The sequence below is a fragment of the Lithobates pipiens genome, unplaced genomic scaffold (genome assembly GCF_037356315.1).
Source record: "Lithobates pipiens isolate NorthernLeopardFrog02 unplaced genomic scaffold, aLitPip1_a1.2 Scaffold_18, whole genome shotgun sequence".
NCBI classification, from domain to species: Eukaryota; Metazoa; Chordata; class Amphibia; order Anura; family Ranidae; genus Lithobates; species Lithobates pipiens.
The window spans coordinates 279,604,202-279,623,740 of record NW_027507758.1 but is presented as its reverse complement, the minus strand read 5'-3'; the positions used below and the strand labels follow the sequence as shown (position 1 = coordinate 279,623,740).

The following is a 19,539-nucleotide window of genomic DNA, read 5'->3' as shown; positions in this document are numbered from 1 at the left end:
CAAGATGGCCGCGATCATCTAAAGCTCCGCTGCCTCGCGGAACAACGGAACCCCTACCGCACGGCACGGCTACCCTTCCGCTTCCCGAGCTATAGGGGCGGAATCCCGAAGTGTTGGGGCACATTTCTGAATGACCGGTGGACTGGCTAAACGCAATCTCGGCCCGCTGTTCGCTTCATTGGACGTGAGGGAGAAATCCAAGATGGCCACCGCAGCACAGCTCCTGTCTCAGGATCACAGATCCGCAGGCACAGTGGATTTCAGGTCAGATACAGACTTTCCTCCCCTCCACGCCACCCCAGGCAACCCCAGGGGTCTCCCCAAGGAAGCCACACCGTCCCCGGCCTCCACGGTCTCTCTGCTGGAACGCACCATCCAGGAGTTCTCTCCCTCCCCAGCGGGGACCTACAGAGTTACCCAGACCGCCATGGCCCCCCACGAGGCTGCTCATACAGACCCAGTCTCCCACATGGATGCCCTGTTTGGCAAATTCTCTGAATTATTAGAGAGGGGCCTCTCCCAAACTGCCTTGCAAATCACGGGGGAATTGAAAGCTGATTTTATTAACCTAGGCTCCCGGATCGAAACGATCGAACATAAAATGGAGGATACCATAGCCAGATCCATCCAAAACTCCAGACACATCTACTCAGTACAGGAGCAATTGGACATAGCCATGGCCCGTATAGATGACCTCGAAAATAGGTCACGCAGATATAACGTCAGAATTCGCGGGCTTCCAGAATCAATAACTGATGTGTCCAGGGCGGTGCAAGACCTCATTCAACAGCTAATCCCTGACATCCCAGCTACTAAGCTTGAACTTGACCGGGTCCATAGAACCCTCGGCCCCCCTAGGAAGGATGGCACCCCGCGAGATGTTCTGGCCAAGCCACATCACTTCTCGGTGAAAGAAGAATTCATGAAGAGAGCCAGATCCCTGCAACACGTCAATTACCAGGGTCACCAGGTTCAGATCTTTGCGGACCTCTCCCCCTCCACGATACAGAGACGAAGAGCTCTAAAACCCCTCTTGCTTGCAATGTCCCACAAAGACATAAAATACAAATGGGTATTCCCTTTTGCGGTCAGGTTCACGGACAAAGGGAAGTCTTTTGCCTTCTCCACTTTTCCCGAGGGGGAAAAGCTCCTCACCAAGCTGAAAATCATCTCTCAAGAAGCTGACATGGACACTTCTAACCCTAGCCAGGGATCTAACAAACGACCCACTCCTAACAGCCCACAATCCCCGTTGTGGACCTCCGGAAGAGCCAAGAAGGTCAAGGATAATGCACCCACCTGAGCAACTTCCAATCCCATTATCAGTCTCTCCATTTTGTGACTGACCGTCCGAGGTCCTGGAGAGGGCCGGAGGACTGCTCCCCAAACTTGTAAAGTTTGGCCCTCCAACCCTTTTTGCCCTCCCCTTGCCTAGGACTTGTGCTACCCTTGTTCTACCCTTATCCCCATTGCCTCCAATAATCCGGGACGCTATGCAGTACTTTGTCCATCTACTGGACTGCCCGTAACCCCGCATATAATTTTTTTTTGTTTACATACCCTCGAAATGGGCCCTAAGGTTGCTTTGAGGATTTCCCAGGGGGCTGCATTCCTCAGCACCCCCCCTGGATGTACCATCCTTCCTTATGCCTTAAGAACAGCGCTCATTTCTTAGCCCCAGTGTCTTTTAGGCATTATGTTTAGCCGTGCCTCAAAAGAAAAGTTCCTTTTTATGTATATTGCAGCTTTTATGTTATTGCTATTTAAAGTTGATTTCACAGTTCGGGTAGTTACCCGACTAGGGGTCCCCAGTTCCGCGAGGGACCACATGTGTAACTCTCCCTCCCTCGGCCTTTCCCAGGCGTCTGAGGGTCGGGACTCCTGACCTTATGGGTCGGTTGTCTTCATTGTGTTTGCTTGGGATTTCGGGGGGTGTCTCCTGCCCTGATCTCCTCCTTCTCTTCTCAGGAACCCTTTCTTTCCTTGCCCTTTCTCCCCTTCTCTTCCCCCTTGATGGTAAGCTTCCCCCGTTGAATGTTTGCATGACACTATTTTTTTTCTCCTCAGGTTGGGCTGAGCCAACCCAGTCGACATGGTATCCTGGGAGACATCCTCGGGCCACCGATCTCAATGCCCTTACCAAGAACCCAGCTATAGATTGGGTAAGTGAGGTCGTTTTCAGATGCTGGGCTCCCCCTCTGCTCCATGGCTGATCCACAGGCTGCTAGGCTTAAGATAGCCTCCCACAACATTCAGGGTCTTAATTCCCCCATCAAACGGAGAAAAGCCCTCGATTACTACAAATCCCTGAAACTAGATATAATTCTGCTTCAGGAAACCCACTTTCCTATCCGGTATAGTCCCAAGTACCTACATGCCCACTTCCCTCAGTTCTTCTTAGCCAACGCGGAATCCAAGACCAAGGGGGTGGCCATTTTGATGGCCAAAACATGCAAATTCAATAAGAGTTTTGAAAAAGCGGATCCGGAGGGCAGATTTTTACTTGTAAAGGGCACTGTGGGGGACCAACTTTACTCCTTGGTCTCCTACTATGCCCCGAACACGGGTCAGGCCAAATTTTTCGAATCCATGCTACGTACCTTAGCACCTCTTTTAGAGGGGACGGTTATTGTCGGAGGAGACTCTAACGTCGCCTTTGATCAAGGACTGGATAAATCCTCCCCCTCACGTCCCCGATTAACCAGGCCCACAAAGGCAAGCTTACGGATTGCCAAATTGCTACACGCTCATGGGCTATCCGATGTCTGGCGGGAATTAAACCCCACAAAGAGAGACTACACTCACTTCTCAGCGCCTCACCAATCATATGCACGCATAGACCACATACTTGTCCCCTCCTCGCTCCTTCCCAGGATGCTCAAAGCCTCCATCACTGACACAGTGATCTCAGATCACTCTCTTGTAATTGTGACGGCCCTGGGGGGCTCGAGTGGGAGACATCCTAGGCATTGGAGGTTAAATGAATCCCTCCTTTCGGAGCCATCACGAGTTATAGATCTCGACAAAGCATTGAAGGAATATTTTTCTATTAATGCGACTCCTGATGTCTCCCCCGAGACCCTGTGGGCGGCGCACAAAGCTTACATTAGGGGAAAATTCATGCAATTGGGTTCTCAAATAAAACGGGAAAGGCAATCAACCATCCTGAAGCTAGAAGAGGAATACTCTAAACTCAGAGCTCTTCACAAAAAGGACCCCCTCCGTACCCCCACGGCCATACTAGACAGGACTCGCTTAGAACTAAATCTCGCCCTCACCACGAAAGCTGAAAAATCAGTTAGGTGGGCTGGCCACAAATTTTACTCACAGGCGGATAAAATAGGCACTCTCCTGGCCAATAGACTCTCCCCTAGAACCAAGCTGAGCACCCTCCCTCGGATCAGAAGCGCGGGACTCCCGCCCACGTCTAATCCGGTCACAGTTCTGAATGCCTTTCAGAAATTCTACACCTCTCTCTACAGTAGCTCCCCACCCCCCAAAGATAACCTCCTCCCAAAGTTTTTGGAGGGTCTGCCCATCCCGGCCTTATCGGACGTTCACAAACAAGTTATGGAAGCCCCCTTCCAGACAGAGGAGATACTGGAAGTCATTAAGACTCTTAAAAAAAGCTCCGCCCCTGGTCCCGACGGCCTTTCGATCCCTTACTATAAAGCCTTTGCCAACACACTAGCTCCCCACCTGGCCAATCTCGGTAACCATAAAGCTAATGGAGACCCCCTGGATCCCCACCTTAACACGGCGTATATCACGGTCATCCCCAAACCTGGCAAGAACTTGGAAGATGTCAGCAACTACAGACCGATTTCCCTTATTAATAATGATCTCAAAATTCTTACGAAAGTTATGGCCAATAGGTTAGCCTCCTTTATTGGACGCCATGTCCACAAGGATCAAGTTGGTTTTATTCCCGGCAGACAGGGACCTGATCAAATTCGGAGGGCAATCGACATTATCTCCATTTTGCAGTCTAATTGGGAAGGGGGATCCGGACAATCTGGCTTCCTCCTTTCCTTAGATATTCAAAAGGCTTTCGACTCGGTCTCATGGCAGTACATCTTCCAGCTCTTTGACAGGTGGGGATTTGGGGCTCGCTTCCTTGGCTTATTACAGGCCTTATACTCCCAGCCGAGGGCCCAAATTCGAATGCAGGGATACCTTTCTGAGCCAATTCCCATCACCAGGGGGACCAGACAGGGGTGCCCCCTATCCCCCCTCATATTTGCAATAGCCATTGAAACACTGGCGATCGCAGTCCGCCACAATATGGACATTAGAGGTGTCCAATGCGGTAGTCAAACGCACAAATGTGGACTCTTCGCGGACGACATACTGTTGTTCCTCACTTCCCCCCTCACAACCCTACCCAACTTATCCAGGGTATTGGACGACTTTGCCAAGGTCTCAGGCTTGAGGGTTAATTACTCCAAGTCTGTGGCGTTGAATGTTTCTCTCCCCACTCACCAAGTCCTCTCACTCAAACAATCCTTTCCGTTCCAATGGAGTGACACTGCCATCCAATACTTGGGTATCTCCCTCACACCTAAAATAGAGATGCTATATGCCCACAATTACCCCAAATTATACAGACAGCTGGAAACCGACCTCTCCTCATGGTCTAAACATGAATTATCCTGGCTTGGCCGGATTAACTCCATAAAAATGACCCTTCTCCCCAAAATCCTTTACTACTTTCGAGCCCTGCCAATACCAGTTCGGAAGGACCACCTTTGCTCTCTGCAAAGCAAAATACTGAAATATATTTGGGGTAATAAGGGATACCGTCTACCGCAAAACACGCTCTTCCTGCATAGACGCAGAGGGGGGCTGGGTCTGCCTAACCTCCACAAATACTACCTTGCAGCTCGCCTAGCCCAACTCTCCTCGATCTACTCCAAATATGAGAAACCGGACTGGCAGTCCATAGAACGCTGTGCGGTACCCTCCTATACACTAGATTTTTTATTATGGTGCCCGGCCAAAGCCAGGCCGCCCATCATGTCCCCATCCCTTTCTCACTCCTGTGCCCTATGGGACGGCCTTCGCAAAGAGCCTTCCCTAGTCTCCACTATAAGACCCCTTGCTCACATGTTCCGTAATCATGACTTCCCCCCCGGTCTGAACATTGAGGCCTTCAGATGGTGGTTGGACAAGGGACTATACCGGATAGGTCACTTTTTTAATTCCAGGGGTCCGATTTCCCTAGCTTATTGTATCGAACACTTAGAGCTACCAAACACAGAGAGGTTCCGCTTCCACCAAATATCTCACTACTTGAACTCACTTTGGAAAAACAAACCCCTTCCTCCTCCCTTTACTGAATATGAAGCCTGGTGTGGTGGAGTCGGGGAGCAGAGGGGTGGTATTTCAGTGATCTACACGGCTCTCACTTCCCCAACGGGTAAATCCCCCTATATGACGGCTTGGGAATCTGATCTCCAGACCTCTGGGAGTCTCGAATCCTGGCAGCTGGCCTTAGCCAGATCCTTCCGTGGGATCCAGAACACCTCACTAATGGAGGCTAGCATCAAATTGATAACCAGGTGGTACCTCACTCCAGTAAGGCTAGCCAGAATATATCCCACGGCTAATCCCTTATGTTTCAGGGGGTGCCAACTTCGTGGCTCCATGATCCACATCTGGTGGGAATGCCCTAGACTCCGTTCGTTCTGGACTAAAATATTCAACTTGATTTACTTAGTCACAGGCTGCCGGGTTTCGAGAACTCCAGAGGTTGCGTTACTCAATACCCCGATTCCTTTGATGTCTGGTAACATTCAGAAACTAACTTATTTTATTCTATTAGGAGCCAAAATTGCGATTGCCTCCGCATGGAAGCAACCCAAACCCTCCTTCCTCGCAGTTAAGAGGAAGATATCGTGGATAATGTCCCAAGAAAAACTATCAGGTATTCTGTCAGACACCACACCTAAATTCCGAAAGGTGTGGGACCCTTGGGCCCGTTACATGGGAATCTCTCTGCTGCCGGGGGTACCCCCAGGCCCTCCCCTAGGAACCAGACCTCACCCATAAAGCACCCATTCTTACATTGATTGTGAAACATTCCCTCGCTATATCCTTCCACCCTTTCAGGACATAGCTTACCTCCCCCGACCCCTCTGTTCTCCTCTTCTCCTCCTTTCTTCTCTTCTCTGTCCTTCTAGTCGTTCTAAGATTTTGGTTTGCTCAACAGAGCTGTAATTGACAGGTTCACCATACAGTCCAATTTAATGTTGCGGTACCCACGGCAGACGATCCTCCGACTGTTTTTCCCCTCTGCGAGGGAGGGGCCTGGGAGGACACTCCCTCATCCTGGCACAGCAAGTTCCCTATTAGGGGTGTCGGGATAGGGGCTCCTGGGAGTTACCCTAATAGTTCTACCTGGTGGGCTCTCCCGGGGGGGACACCCTCCGTTTACCTCTTATTGATGTAGCCCCTCGATAAGGAAGGGCTTGCCGACTGTACACTCTTGATAGTGTCTGTTTTTCACTAATGTCTCATGTTTTTTTTACTTACATTGTGACAGCAGGCCCTCCCTGCTACTGCTAGTTTGTGTACTGTTTTACGTATGTAAGTGCCTTTAATATAAAATAAAATATTTTGAAAGTAAAAAGGAAGCGCATACATTTCTCACAAAACAGATCCTGGCCAGACTGGGGACAGATGACTTCTTCTGCTTTGCTGAATAAGGTGGATCTTTTTTGGGGTTTACAACCACTTTAAAAAAAAAAGCAAAAACTTTCTGAATGTGCAAGTTAAGAACTGTGCAAGTGTGCATCCTTGCAAGGCAGTGTTACTTTTTGCATTTACTATTTTTCATATTTATGGATATGAAATCTGTGTTCAGGTAAAGAACTACAAAAAAAATATAAGCAGCCCTAACATTACCTAGATATAAAAAGTTATACAAATTAGAACACCAATAAAGTGTGGAGCTAAAGAGAAGAAAAAAAACTTCTGTGTTACATTCATAAACCAAAAGGAATGCAAAAATGACCTTGAGCCCAGGTCACACTGAGCTGTGGGAATGAAGCAGTTTCTGCTGAACTCGCACCATTTTACTTCTGCGTGTCAGTCCCGATTTCACCCACAATTCCAGAGACATCTGTGCAATGTAAAGCGCAGCCCGAATTGCAAAAAGTAGTACAGAAACGACTTTTTGAAATCGGTGCAGCGTCGCCCCAAATAGGACGGTGCCATTGACGGCAATTGCCAATTTGACATGTCAAAACGCTCTAGTGTGAACCAGGGTTAACACAAACCACAAGCATATGAAAGTCAGTATCAAAGAAAAAAAAACAAATATCAATATCACCCAAAATTAACACTTAGTGACACAAAGCCACAATCTTTTTTTTTTTTTTTTTTTTTTATAACAGTGTGTGGTACGCAGAAACAAAGATGTAATAACTGTGTGCCAACTGATTACAAATGAGGTGCAACTTGGGGTGAGTCCAGGGGCAAGCCTGATAAACTAGGACAGAATCAACAAAGGAGGGAAAAGGATTCCTCTGTACCAACCTAAATACTTCAGGAATTACTAACCAGCACCCCTTCACCCCAGAAGAATACACAACTGTGCTCTATTCTGGAAAACTGATAAGAACAGATACTACACTTGATCTTGGCTATTAAGCCAAGAGACGAGTGGTCTCTGCCCTTGTGCAACTATAGGAGCATGATCACATACTGAATGGAAAGCCTATGGGCTGTGTAACCAGCAGAGTCGAAGCAACCAGGTAATAGAAAATCCTAGGATTGGAGGTAAAGCTCTGCCAACTTCAAATCACATGTAAAACAATAATTACATTTTTATTTTTTGTATGCGATTGGGTACCCTTTCTAAAGTGAATTTTTACCACATTCACCAAGCGAAGTGAAAATTCCCTTACAAAGTGAACAGCCTATTCTAACCTTTTGTACATCAACCCCATAGTGCATTCATGCACAATTGTAAAACAAAATTTTAACTCGTAATTTCTCAAGGTTTGTGTTAATAAAAAAAAAAAAAAAATGCATATAAGAAAGTTACATACAATTGTTACCCAACTCAAAAAGTACCAATTGCTACTGCTAAATTTTAAAGACTTTGCATAATGCACAACTTGTCTTAAAGAGGCATTCTAGGTATCAATATTTTTATATTTTTACATAGTTGCAATGGCCCTGTTTGGACCAACAAAACTATACATATACCATGCTTGTGAGATCCCTCTAGCACAGTGATATGCAATCCAGCTGTTGCAAAACTACAAGTCCCATCATGCTCTGCCTCTGGGTGTCATGCTTGTGGCTGTCAGAGTCTTGCTATGTCTCATGGGACTTGTAGTTCTGCTAATTGCATATCCCTGCTCTAGCAGCTGGAAACTACTGCAGTAGACGGTGGTACTACAGCAGGGGTTGACAAATTTGCTTGGATTCTAGGAGCCAGCTAAAAAAAAGTGAGGAGCCAGGTCCGTGACGGCGATCTGGACCTGTCCCGACATGGAGACGAGTGAGGGGAAGATAGCCCCCAGCCCCCCACATATGAGATCACCTCTCATTGGACACACCGCTTGAGTGCTAAATGGCCGCTGTGATTGGCCATTTAGCATGATCTGTGATTTGCTGTATCCAAGGGACACGGCCAACACAGAACTTCCCCGATGCGCGCCCATGGCGGCGTTCAGAGGGGAAGTAAACAGGAGGATGTCCAGGGACGCCCTCCCGGCAATTGGTGTCCGCGCTGTAGACATCTTTTGTCTATAGCGCGGGCACGAAGTGGTTAACAAAAGAATGTGACTTTTATTTCCGCCATGTTCCCGCTTATTAACGTCATATCCCCGCTAAGGGTTAGATCAGGTCCGCCTGAAAAACTGACAGGTGAACCTGATCAGACAGCCCTTGTGAAAGGGGTCAAGCAGGGAGGATTACAAATATTTATTTTTTTCCCTTAATTAAAATAATTTTTTTTTTACTTTTTACAAAAAAAATAATAATATAATAATATATATATATATATATATATATATATATATATATATATATATATATATATATATATATATATATATATATATATATATATATATATATATATATATATATTGAGAAGCCATTTACCAGCCACCACACTCATGGTTGGGCAAAAGGCGCCAGATGACGCCCGCAATCACTTCCTTCTCTTCAATTTGGGAAGGAAATGGGCGGGCAGTGAAAAACAGGCAGGGGAGCTTCACTCCATTAGGATTAGCATTATTGGAATAGGGTGTAATTTCTACATCCACCACAAGATGGCGCCAGACTACCGAAAGATTTTAGAAGGCCGCAAAGCCGTGGCCTCAATTACTGGCCGGCGCGGCCCGATGCAATTGCGCGGCGGAGTTTGGGGTCCAAATGGAGACAGGATACCCCAGCAGCATTGCCCCAGGCACCAGGACACGAATTCTAGTCGCAAATGCGGGTTTGTCGAGCCCTGTACTACAGCATTCTATCTACTAGCTTCCTGGTCCCATGCTGCTGCTTTTTATGAAGGAGAAAGATTTTCTTTCCTACAACCCATGAAAATCACTCAATTCCCCCATCAACACAGTCATGGTGGAACTGTCCCTGCCGATAGAACACAGTGAACATTGCCAGAGGCTACCCACTGGCAATAATTGCATCTTAAAAATCCAACATGCTGGTTGTACAAAAGACAATTGATGGATGGACTTGGGTACGAAGAAGAAGCAGAAGAAGAAGAAGAAGCAGAAGAAGAAGAAGCAGAAGAAGCAGAAGAAGCAGAAGAAGCAGAAGAAGAAGAAGAAGAAGCAGAAGAAGAAGAAGAAGAAGCAGAAGAAGCAGAAGAAGCAGAAGAAGCAGAAGAAGCAGAAGAAGCAGAAGGTTGTCACTGAAAGGCAGTGCCTAAACTGCTACTGTAAATGGCATGCACTGTACTCTGAACTGGGAAGTGACCAAGAAAAATATTCCCCTCCCCCCCCACCCCAAAGTATTTTTGTTGCTTTATTTCAAAATAAACAAACCCGTTCATCTCTGGAAAAATTACAGCTTTTATGTCCAGGCCACTTTTCACGATACGGCACCGATTTACTTTGACAAATTCACAGTCATGCAACACTGTGCAAATAAATTAGATGTCTTTTTTCCTGCAAATAGAGCTTTTCTTTGCTGGTATTTGATCACCGCTGCAGTTTTTATTTTTTGTACTATAAACAAAAAAAAAACAAAAAAACACCACGTGCCTAGCCAGTGTTTGCGTTTACTATCTGTGCTGCTTTTACTAGGGGAAGAGATGTTAGTTCCTCGCAGGAACATTCCTTCCCCACTGTCAGAACGCAGCCTTGTTTACATAGGCAGAGCTCCTTACCGAGTCTCTGCCTGACGATTGCCAGGTGTCAACAAACCTAGTGCCTGGCATGCACAGATCGGTTTCTGCGGTGCATAGTCACAGCATAAGCAGTCTGCTGACAGCACGTCCCTCCTGTAGGGAGAAGTGTAGGATCACGTACAGTTGTGCTCATAAGTTTACATACCCTGGCAGAATTTATGATTTCTTATTCATATTTTCAGAAAAATGGCTAACACAAACTCATCTTTCACTCATGGTTAGTGTTTGGCTGAAGCCATTTATTATCAAATCAACTGTGTTTACTCTTTTTAAATCCTAATAACAGAAACTAGCCAAATGACCCAATCAAAAAAGTTTACATACTCTAATTCTTAATACCGTGTATTGCCCCCTCTAACATCAATGATAGCTTGAAGGCTTTTGTGGTATTAGTGGCGGAGGCTCTGTACCAACCTAAATACATCTTCTCAGATGGTAAAGCTGCCCATTCCTCTTGGCAAAAAGCCTCCAGTTCCTGTAAATTCTTGGGCTGTCTTTCATGAACTGCACGTTTGAGATCTCCCCAGAGTGGCTCAATGATATTGAGGTCAGGAGACTGAGATGGCCACTCCAGAACTTTCACTTTATTCTCCGGTAGCCAATGACATGTCGACTTGGCCTTGTGTTTTGGATCATTGTGATGTTGGAATGTCCAAGAACGTCCCATGCACAGCTTCCTGGCTAATGAATGCAAATGTTCCCCCAGTATTTTTTTGATAACATACTGCATTCATCTTGTCATCATTTTTGACCAAATTTCCTGTGCATTTGTAGGTCACACATTCTTAAAACATTAGTGAACCACCTTCATGTTTCACAGTAGGAATAGGCCTTTTTGACTCCAAAATGTAGTGTTTATAGTTGTGGCCAAAAAGCTATAATTTTGGTCTCATTCCAAATGACTTTGTGCCAGAAGGTTTGAGGCTTGTCTCTATACTGTCTGGAATATTGTAAGCCAGATACTTTGTGACATTTGCGTTAGTAATGGCTTTCTTCTGGCGACTCGACCATGCAGCCCATCTTTCGTCAAGTGCCTCCTTATTGTGCATCTTGAAACAGCAACACGACATGTTTTCAGAGAGTCCCGTATTTCGCCTGAAGTTATTTGTGGATTTTTCTTTTCAACAATTTTCCCGGCAGTTGTGTCTGAAATTTTAGTTGGTCTACCTGACCATGGTTTGTTGTTATCAACAGAACCCCTCATTCTCCACTTCTTGATTAGAGTTTGAACACTGCTGATTGGCAGTCTCAATTCCTTGGATCTCTTTATAATCCTTTCCTATTTTATACAGTTCAACGACCTTTTCCCGCAGATCCTGACAATTCTTTTGTTTTCCCCACGACTCAGAATCCAGAAACATCAGTGCAGCACTGGATTAAAGATGCAAGGGTCTGTCAGAAGTCCAGAAACTCATTGACCTTTTAGACACACACACACAGTAAATTACAAGCAAACAGTTCATAGGTGAGGAGAGTTACCTTTAATTGCCATTCAAACCCTTTTGTGTCAACGTGTGTGCAAGTTATCAGGTCAAAATCACCAGGGTATGTAAACTTTTGAACAGGGTCATTTGGGTAGCTTGTTGCCATAATGATTTAAAAAAGTAAACAGTTGATTGATAAATGGCTTCAGCCAAACACTAACCATGAGTGAAAGAAATGTTTGTTATTCAAATTCGATGAAAAATGGCCAAGAAATCAAATCCTGTCAGGGTATGTAAACTTATGAGCACAACTAGATATTCATGTGATCCTGTGCACAGCTGCCGTTCTGTAGCCGCAAAACTGCAAACAGTTAAAATATCCTTAGTGTTTGTTTTACAAAAATGCTCACTTTGCTCAGACTATACCATAATGTTTTTAGACCAAAGTCTAAGGAAAAGGATATCTTTCAGCTAAAGCTTTAATCAATTCCCTCCAGTTCATTGAAATGCCAGTTATTTTTATCTTTTTGTGTTTATGTGGATCTCACCTTGAGCAAACTGTATCATTGTCATTCTAGCACTTTTGAGCTGCCTAGATGAATTAAATGTTACTTACCAAATAAATTACTTGAATGCCCTTGTTTTAGTACAGGTTTCAGTTCATTTAATCCCCAGGCATATCGCTTATAATTATCCCAGGCAAACTTCATCATCTGTAGGGAAAAAAAAAAAAGGAACGGAAGATCAAATCACAGAGAAAAAGGCAAATTAGAATCTGACAGCAAGTGCTTTAAAATGGATAACTACGAAAACATCTATTAAATGTCTCATTTAAAAGTGAAGCACAGAGATTTTAAAGAGTATGAAAGGCAAAACTTTGTTTTGGAGTAGGGAAATGTTAAAACCAGTGTTTGTCGAGATTTCTTCTAACTTCCTGTTGTGTCTTCACAGTAAGGAGTATTACCATCAGAACAGCCATTATATAAGGAATGTAACAAAACCAGTAGAACTTTGCACTGCAACACTCAGTATTCACAGAGAAGCTTGCCATAAAGTCATAGCAAAAAGTCATAAACCACTGCACAACTCGGGCTGGATAAGTGTAGCGGTGCAACACCGCTCAGAGATCCTGTACAAACAAAAAGCAGGAGGGTGCAAATGGCTAGTGCATCATCTCAAGCACTTTATTAAAAAAGATACAACATGTACTCACAAACCAAACATGAAAATGATAGCATGTAGAGCTGCACTATTCTGGGAAAAATGAGAATCACTTTTTTTTGCTTAGAATAAAGATCACGATTCACGGTCTACAAAAAAATTTGAGCTAACTTTAGCGTTTATTTTTTTTTATTTTTTTTTTTTTTATTCATTAAAGTGTATTTTCTTTTACAAAGATATTGCATTGGAAAATCTGCGGCACAAATAGAAATAAAATATTGCAACAACCACCATTTTATTCTCTAGAGTCTCTGCTAAAAAGAATATATATAAGATGTTTGGGGGTTCTAAGTAATTTCCTAGTAAAAAATTATTTTAAACTTGACACCAAGTGTGGGAAAAATGTTTAGATCTATAAGTGGCTAAGCTTCCCTCATTTACAGACCGAAATGCATTCCTTTGATCTAAAGAACAAACCGTTAGAATGTTTATAGTCAGTTCAGCGGCTGAAGAATGTTGCGACTGCTTTTTATTTTTTGTATTTTTTTTTTTTTTTTTACAGCTGTCTGCTTGAGCAGAGAACTCGGCATAGAATCGGAAAATGCTTTAAGATCACGAGGGGGGGGGGGGAGATAATCACAATCTCCATTCTTAATGATTAATCATGCAACTCCAATAGCATGTCACAATACAAAATACGGAATTCTTCCCTCCAACTTCCTGGGATAATACGAGTTGCAGAACAAGATTTGCCCGCCCCCGCCCACCCCCCTCCCCCATCTTCTCTAGATGCGATTGACAGCAGCAGGAGCCAACAGCTCCCGCTGCTGTGTCAGATTGTGTGAAGAGTCACTTAAAATTATCCAAATAATCTCCATCGATGGAATGTAGTATAGGCAAGACAGGCAGCATCTATTGGCAATATATCTGTTCACTCTGTCCTCACTCACAGGCATACTTAAGCATACACCCGTAGGAAGGGCCTGGTATGCCCATATGGGATTGCAGAGGTGTTCTGTGCATCCTTCTGCAGGCACTTTCAGGTCTGTTGGGATGCAACAATTGCATGGACCTTGCTGTTTGACAGCCATGCAGATGCGACATGAATGGGACTGCCTGCATATATGACCCCCAAACAATATCTATGCGAGGCACGATTACATTTTCCAAGTTTATTTACTATGTAGAACAAACATATTGCAATGACTTTAGGGAAAAAAAATAAGAAATTTTACAGACTAACAATATCAGAAAGATAACCAAAATGACATAAAAAATTACAAAATTTGTTGCAAAAGCTCATGTATATACAAGCCGCTGGCCAAGCTATGTTGGCTTGTACTGTTCTGTCAAGAGGTTGATGCGTTTCGCAATCTGCTTCCTCTGGACCGTTATCTCATGACAATAGTAGGCATGACCTCCAGCTTAGATCGAGTAATGGCCCACCATGCACAATGCAGATGCAGCTCATGTTTGATAGGATACCACAATTGAGAATCTCTAAATCCGCCGAGAAAAAGGGGTCTCACCCAAAGTCTAATGGAAAGAGGTACACAGAAAACAGCCAGGTCAAATAAAAATAAAAATGTTAAATAACCTATGCACTGATAGAAAATCTCTCCATATTCAATAAGTCAGTCAGTTCACAGGGTGTCCTCAAAATGTTATCCCTCCTGGGCAAGCATTACAAAATATTCCCAGTATCAATGCACAAGACAAGATCCACTTAATATGGGAGATGCTTTAAGAAAAACAGACCATAACACACAGCCTGACCCCACTTCAACCAGATAGAGATAGATATATAATCTATACATACACAGACTGTCCTCTCCCGAGTAGCATCAGCTGCATATGCCAAATGCTGCTAAACATCAACAATTAGCATTTTCTAATGGATCTTTCATAACACTGATATAAGCTCAACAATCTACAAGCTTGCAGAATCTAGCACCTCCCAAAATGCACTAAATTAAAAAGCTTGTCTTCACTTAGCTTATATACATTGGGTCATATGGGAGCTGCAGCACAGAAGGTTGTACACTCCTCTCTATTTTATGTGAAAAACAGTGGAAAGCCAACAAGTAACTCATAGGTTTCCCCGCTGGTACATGAGAGCTACACAGTGGCTTACACTGTGAATGTGCAGTACCCCTGGGGGGGGGGTAAGGTCTTTTGATGAGTGCAATCATTATCAGCATGGATAACATCACCAGCACCATTGTCACTGAAAAGGATATACGGTATTTTCTCTGATCAGGCACCGGGCACTGTTTTGAGCACAAGTCACTTTATTCATCTGCTTTTTTGATCTTATGGACTAATTATAAATCGATTTGTTTTTCACGGTACACATCTGTTCAAACAAAGGGGCACCAATTTATTATTTGATTTTCATATTTTGTCATGCTGGTTTGTTTATGATCACATGCCTATGAACTTGTTGCAGAGAGTCAAACACACATTCTGTCTTGGCCAGATTATTATCGCATGGCACTAGAAGATTCACACTTCCACATATATCATCACTAAACACTTTACCATTAATTATATTTTAAATTGAAACTTTTTGGACACCCAGCTTATTACAGAGGGTGCAACACGTTTCAGTTAGCAATTAGGTGTATTTTGCTCACCATCATAATAAGGCCTAATTGTATTAGGTAGAACCCCTCTCTCATCACAACCACACGAGGCAGAGGGTGTAACACACTGGCATTCATTATTAGCACCATGTCATGCCCCTCATTGTTCTAAGGATTCTCATTCGGTATTCTGCTACAAGTGTAAGCTTATAACACTTGGTATTTTTTATCATCATTTTCTATTCAATTCCAACTAAAGGACGAATAGCACCACACCTACATTCCTTTATTCATTTCCTTGCTCCACCTTGGTGTCTAATCTGTAGAGGCAGCAATTTCCCTTTTGTTTTCAAATATCACATATTTCACCCTCGTCTGCTGTTCAGTACATTCCGTGGTGCAGTATCACACACTTTTTTCGTATTTGCCTGTGTGTCCATGAACACAGACGTTTACAGGCAGAAAAAAAAAAAAAAGGTTTTATTATTTTGTTGTAAATCAGTTTTTCTAGGTTTTAGTGGAAAAATAAAGAATTCTGATTTAAAAAAATTAAATAAATGGGGGAAAGAAAAAGGAGTATTCATTAAAACAGTATAAATGCTGGACAAGGACTTTTCCTATATTTCCTGTAGGGGTCTCCCTTGAGGTATAAAGAACCAGGCTGCTAGCCATAGTGTTATGCAAGTTTTCGCTTCACCTAAAATCAATACCACTGAAGTATTAAAAGGATTTAAAAGAAAAAGAAAGTTACAAACTAACAGTTACATCCAAGTTGTATCATTACCTTATTACTGAGTTTGCACATAGGTCTTCAGCACAGCAAAAAAAAAAAAAAAAAAAAATAATAATAAAAAAAAAAAAGAAAACTCCTGAAACCCGCTTAGGAGAAAACACAAAAGAGCAATATCTGTCACATTACAGAATCCACTAAGTTTTCATCATAATATTTTTAAGGCCTGAACAGATTTTTTTTTTTTCAAAGCTTTGTAGTAAAAATGTTGACTGTGCAATTAATTCTGACAGTTCCACTCAACAGAAAATCTATTTAGCCATTACCACAATCAACTGGACAGAAACCTACTAAATGTCAGAATCCGGTCAAAAGAGACATTGAAACAATGTTTCACTTTTTTTTTTTTTTTTAGAGTTTATAAAAAGATTAATATAGTATCGGAGACACCTTTGGTCAGTCTTAGTCTTAATTTGTTTTTACAATAAAAAATAACCATTGTAAGCTTCGCTGTTTGTGGTATATGGTTTGGCTCAACTCTCCAACTGCCACTTTTGCTGGGCAGTTACTGCAAAACCCCGTTTACACCGAAGGCGCTTTTCAGGCATTTTAGAGCTAAAAATAGTGCCTGTAAAGAGCCCCTTAAGCGTGAAAGCCCTAGTGCTTTCACACTGGAGCAGTGCACTTGCAGGACTTGGGAAGAAAAAAAAAAAAAAGAAGAAAAAAAAAAAAAGTCGTCTTGCAAGCAGCGTCTTTGGGACGGTGCAGGAGCAGTGTATAAACTCCCGGAGTTTATACACTGCTCCTGAAGCGACCCGGCCATTGAAATAAATGGCACATAAAAAAAAAAAAAAGGCAAGCCGACCTCCACACCATCCCCCTCACCTAAATAATCTGATGTAGCTGCTAGGAGAAGAGCCAAGGTGGTTATTATACAGTGGCACTTGAGTGACAGGTCTAGGTCTGCCACCATCAACATGGCAGCACCCAGTAGCAGTCTCAGGGATCTTGGATGTCTACACTAGGAAGGCCTTTACAGGTAAAGCACACAAAATATGCACTTCTAGTCTTCAGGGAAGATTGTTCCAACAGTCTGGCAACTGGGTCACTTAGCCACTTATCTACTTTACGGTTCTTAAAGATGAACAACGTTAATAAACCCTAAATCAATCTATAAATGGCACTGAAGAAATCACCCTCAGACAGCCAGTGCACCTGTGTCTGAATTAGGCCATCACTGGACAGCTTAGTTCAGACAATGCTGCTGAGCCAATCTGATGATCAATCACAGCAAATGCACAAATGTAAACAATGTTTAGAAGGTTGGGGGGGGGGGGGATTAATCACTTGATTCCCTTATCACAGTCAGTGTTAATGGGGGAATCCCTCCCACAGAGCTATGGTGTTCTCCCAGCAGAGGGGCGAGGGAAGCTGACCCCACCGGGAGAACAAAGATTATGGCTAGTGGCTATAATAATTGCATGTAAAAATCCGACAGACTGGTTGTACTCAATATGATTAACTTCGGCCTGCCCATACATGGCTTGAATCATGGCCTGTTCCTGCTTGACTGGCCAAGATTCAAACCAACTACGGCCAGCTTTAGCTTTTAAAACCAGCAGATTAATATGACTGGTGGAAAGTGCTTGAATTAAAAAAATAAAAATAAAGTGAGGGGAAAAAAAAAAAAAAAGACAGATGTTACATTCTGCTCAGTAATCCCTTGCAAAAATGGGCCAATATTGGATCTACTAGCAAATAAGCTTTCCTTGTACAACCAGCCATTGACGATTGTCAATATTAAAACTTAAAACCAAGTTGCTTTTGGACTTACTTAGACTGGAGTCTCCAGCCAATAATCTATTACATTTTTACAGATGCAATTATTAAAAATTCTCAACTCCTCTGCAGGTAAAACTTAAAAGGGAACATTTAATAAACAGACAGAAGCAATTAAGGCAAGCTGCTGATCAGATAACACGCAGAGCACCAAGTAAATATATAGAAGTAATTAGAGTTAAATCTGATTAAACAGCAGGTCAGGCAGGTCATTTGGGATTGCAACTAGCACTGTATATAAAAAGACACATGACACTTGCGGAATCTTAATTCTTTTAAAAGCAACACATTTTTTGTATCTATGCTTTTACAGAGTAATTTTTTTCCATTGAAAAATGTAATTAAGACTATTTTTTTAATGTAGATTGTATTTTTTGTTAATTTGTAAATTATTATTTTTTAATGAACTTTAAAATATATTTCCTCTCATTTCATCAAAGGACACAGAAATTCAGGTTTTGTTTTTTGTTTTTTTACTCAGGAAAGAGCTTTAATCAGAAAAACTAAATTTGTTCAACTGCCAGCAAAATTGTACAGTTTAATATCTAGAAAACCATAAGTATAGCATACTAAACTACTACTATCAACAACAATACTGACTGAGTAATCACAGCATACAGAAATGAGTGCTTGTAAACCGCATTGCGAGACAGTCAAAGGTATACTGATGCACAAAAGAGAAAATCTGTTTGGATTGGCACCCAGGGGAGGTAAATATCAGGAGAGTAAAAAGGAGTTTATATAAAAAACACACAATCAAGAAGAGCACGACCACGAGTGCTCAACCACTTATCCCAGAAGTTATCAATTTTGGAAAGACGTTCAAACCTTAAGGTTACATCTATGTTACGTATCCACTGTGGAAGAGATATCCGTTTTCCAATGTTGGAGTACCAATTTAAATGCCTGAAATAATGCCTTTGAGAATACTTCATTGAAATGTTATTGTGGGGCCACATCTAGTATGCCCAATAGGCATGGTAAGGGGCATGGTCGTAGAGTTGTCTGAAGGACATTGTTTTAAGCGTTGACTACATTTTGCAGGTAGTGGTGTAACTTTGGCACAACATACATGAGAGTATGTATAGTTGAGAGAGCCATGTACACTTAGGGAGCTCAGGTGAACCAACGGGACAGGTTTCCTCTCACAGATCTTCCTCCTTGACACGTATATCTTGTTTCCGTCACCGCTTTACCTTGCATGGGTAATCCTCCAAACATGGAGGAGTATTAGGTAGCATATAGATATAAATCCCTTGGTGGAAGTGACTGTATATAATTAAAGATAGGGTAAAGATGTCCATTACCCAAGGGCCCTTGTACTCTTATGGCATGTGCTAGTTGTAAATGGAAATATTAAATACATAACACGCAGATGTGGCGGATGCATCAGTTTTGTTTGGCTTGTGCCTT

At 42.9% G+C, this 19,539-nt stretch overlaps 1 protein-coding gene and 1 pseudogene across 1 annotated transcript in view; both read right to left on the bottom strand.

The window, feature by feature from the left end:
* Positions 1–19,539, bottom strand: part of MAN1A1 (mannosidase alpha class 1A member 1) — a 270,883-nt gene that overhangs the window by 204,739 nt on the left and 46,605 nt on the right. Inside the window, exon 2 of the mRNA XM_077487030.1 lies at positions 12,428–12,524. Coding sequence (XP_077343156.1) covers positions 12,428–12,524 — 97 coding nt within the window. The remainder of the gene's footprint in view (positions 1–12,427; positions 12,525–19,539) is intronic.
* LOC143990627 (U2 spliceosomal RNA) lies at positions 7,519–7,666 on the bottom strand (annotated as a pseudogene).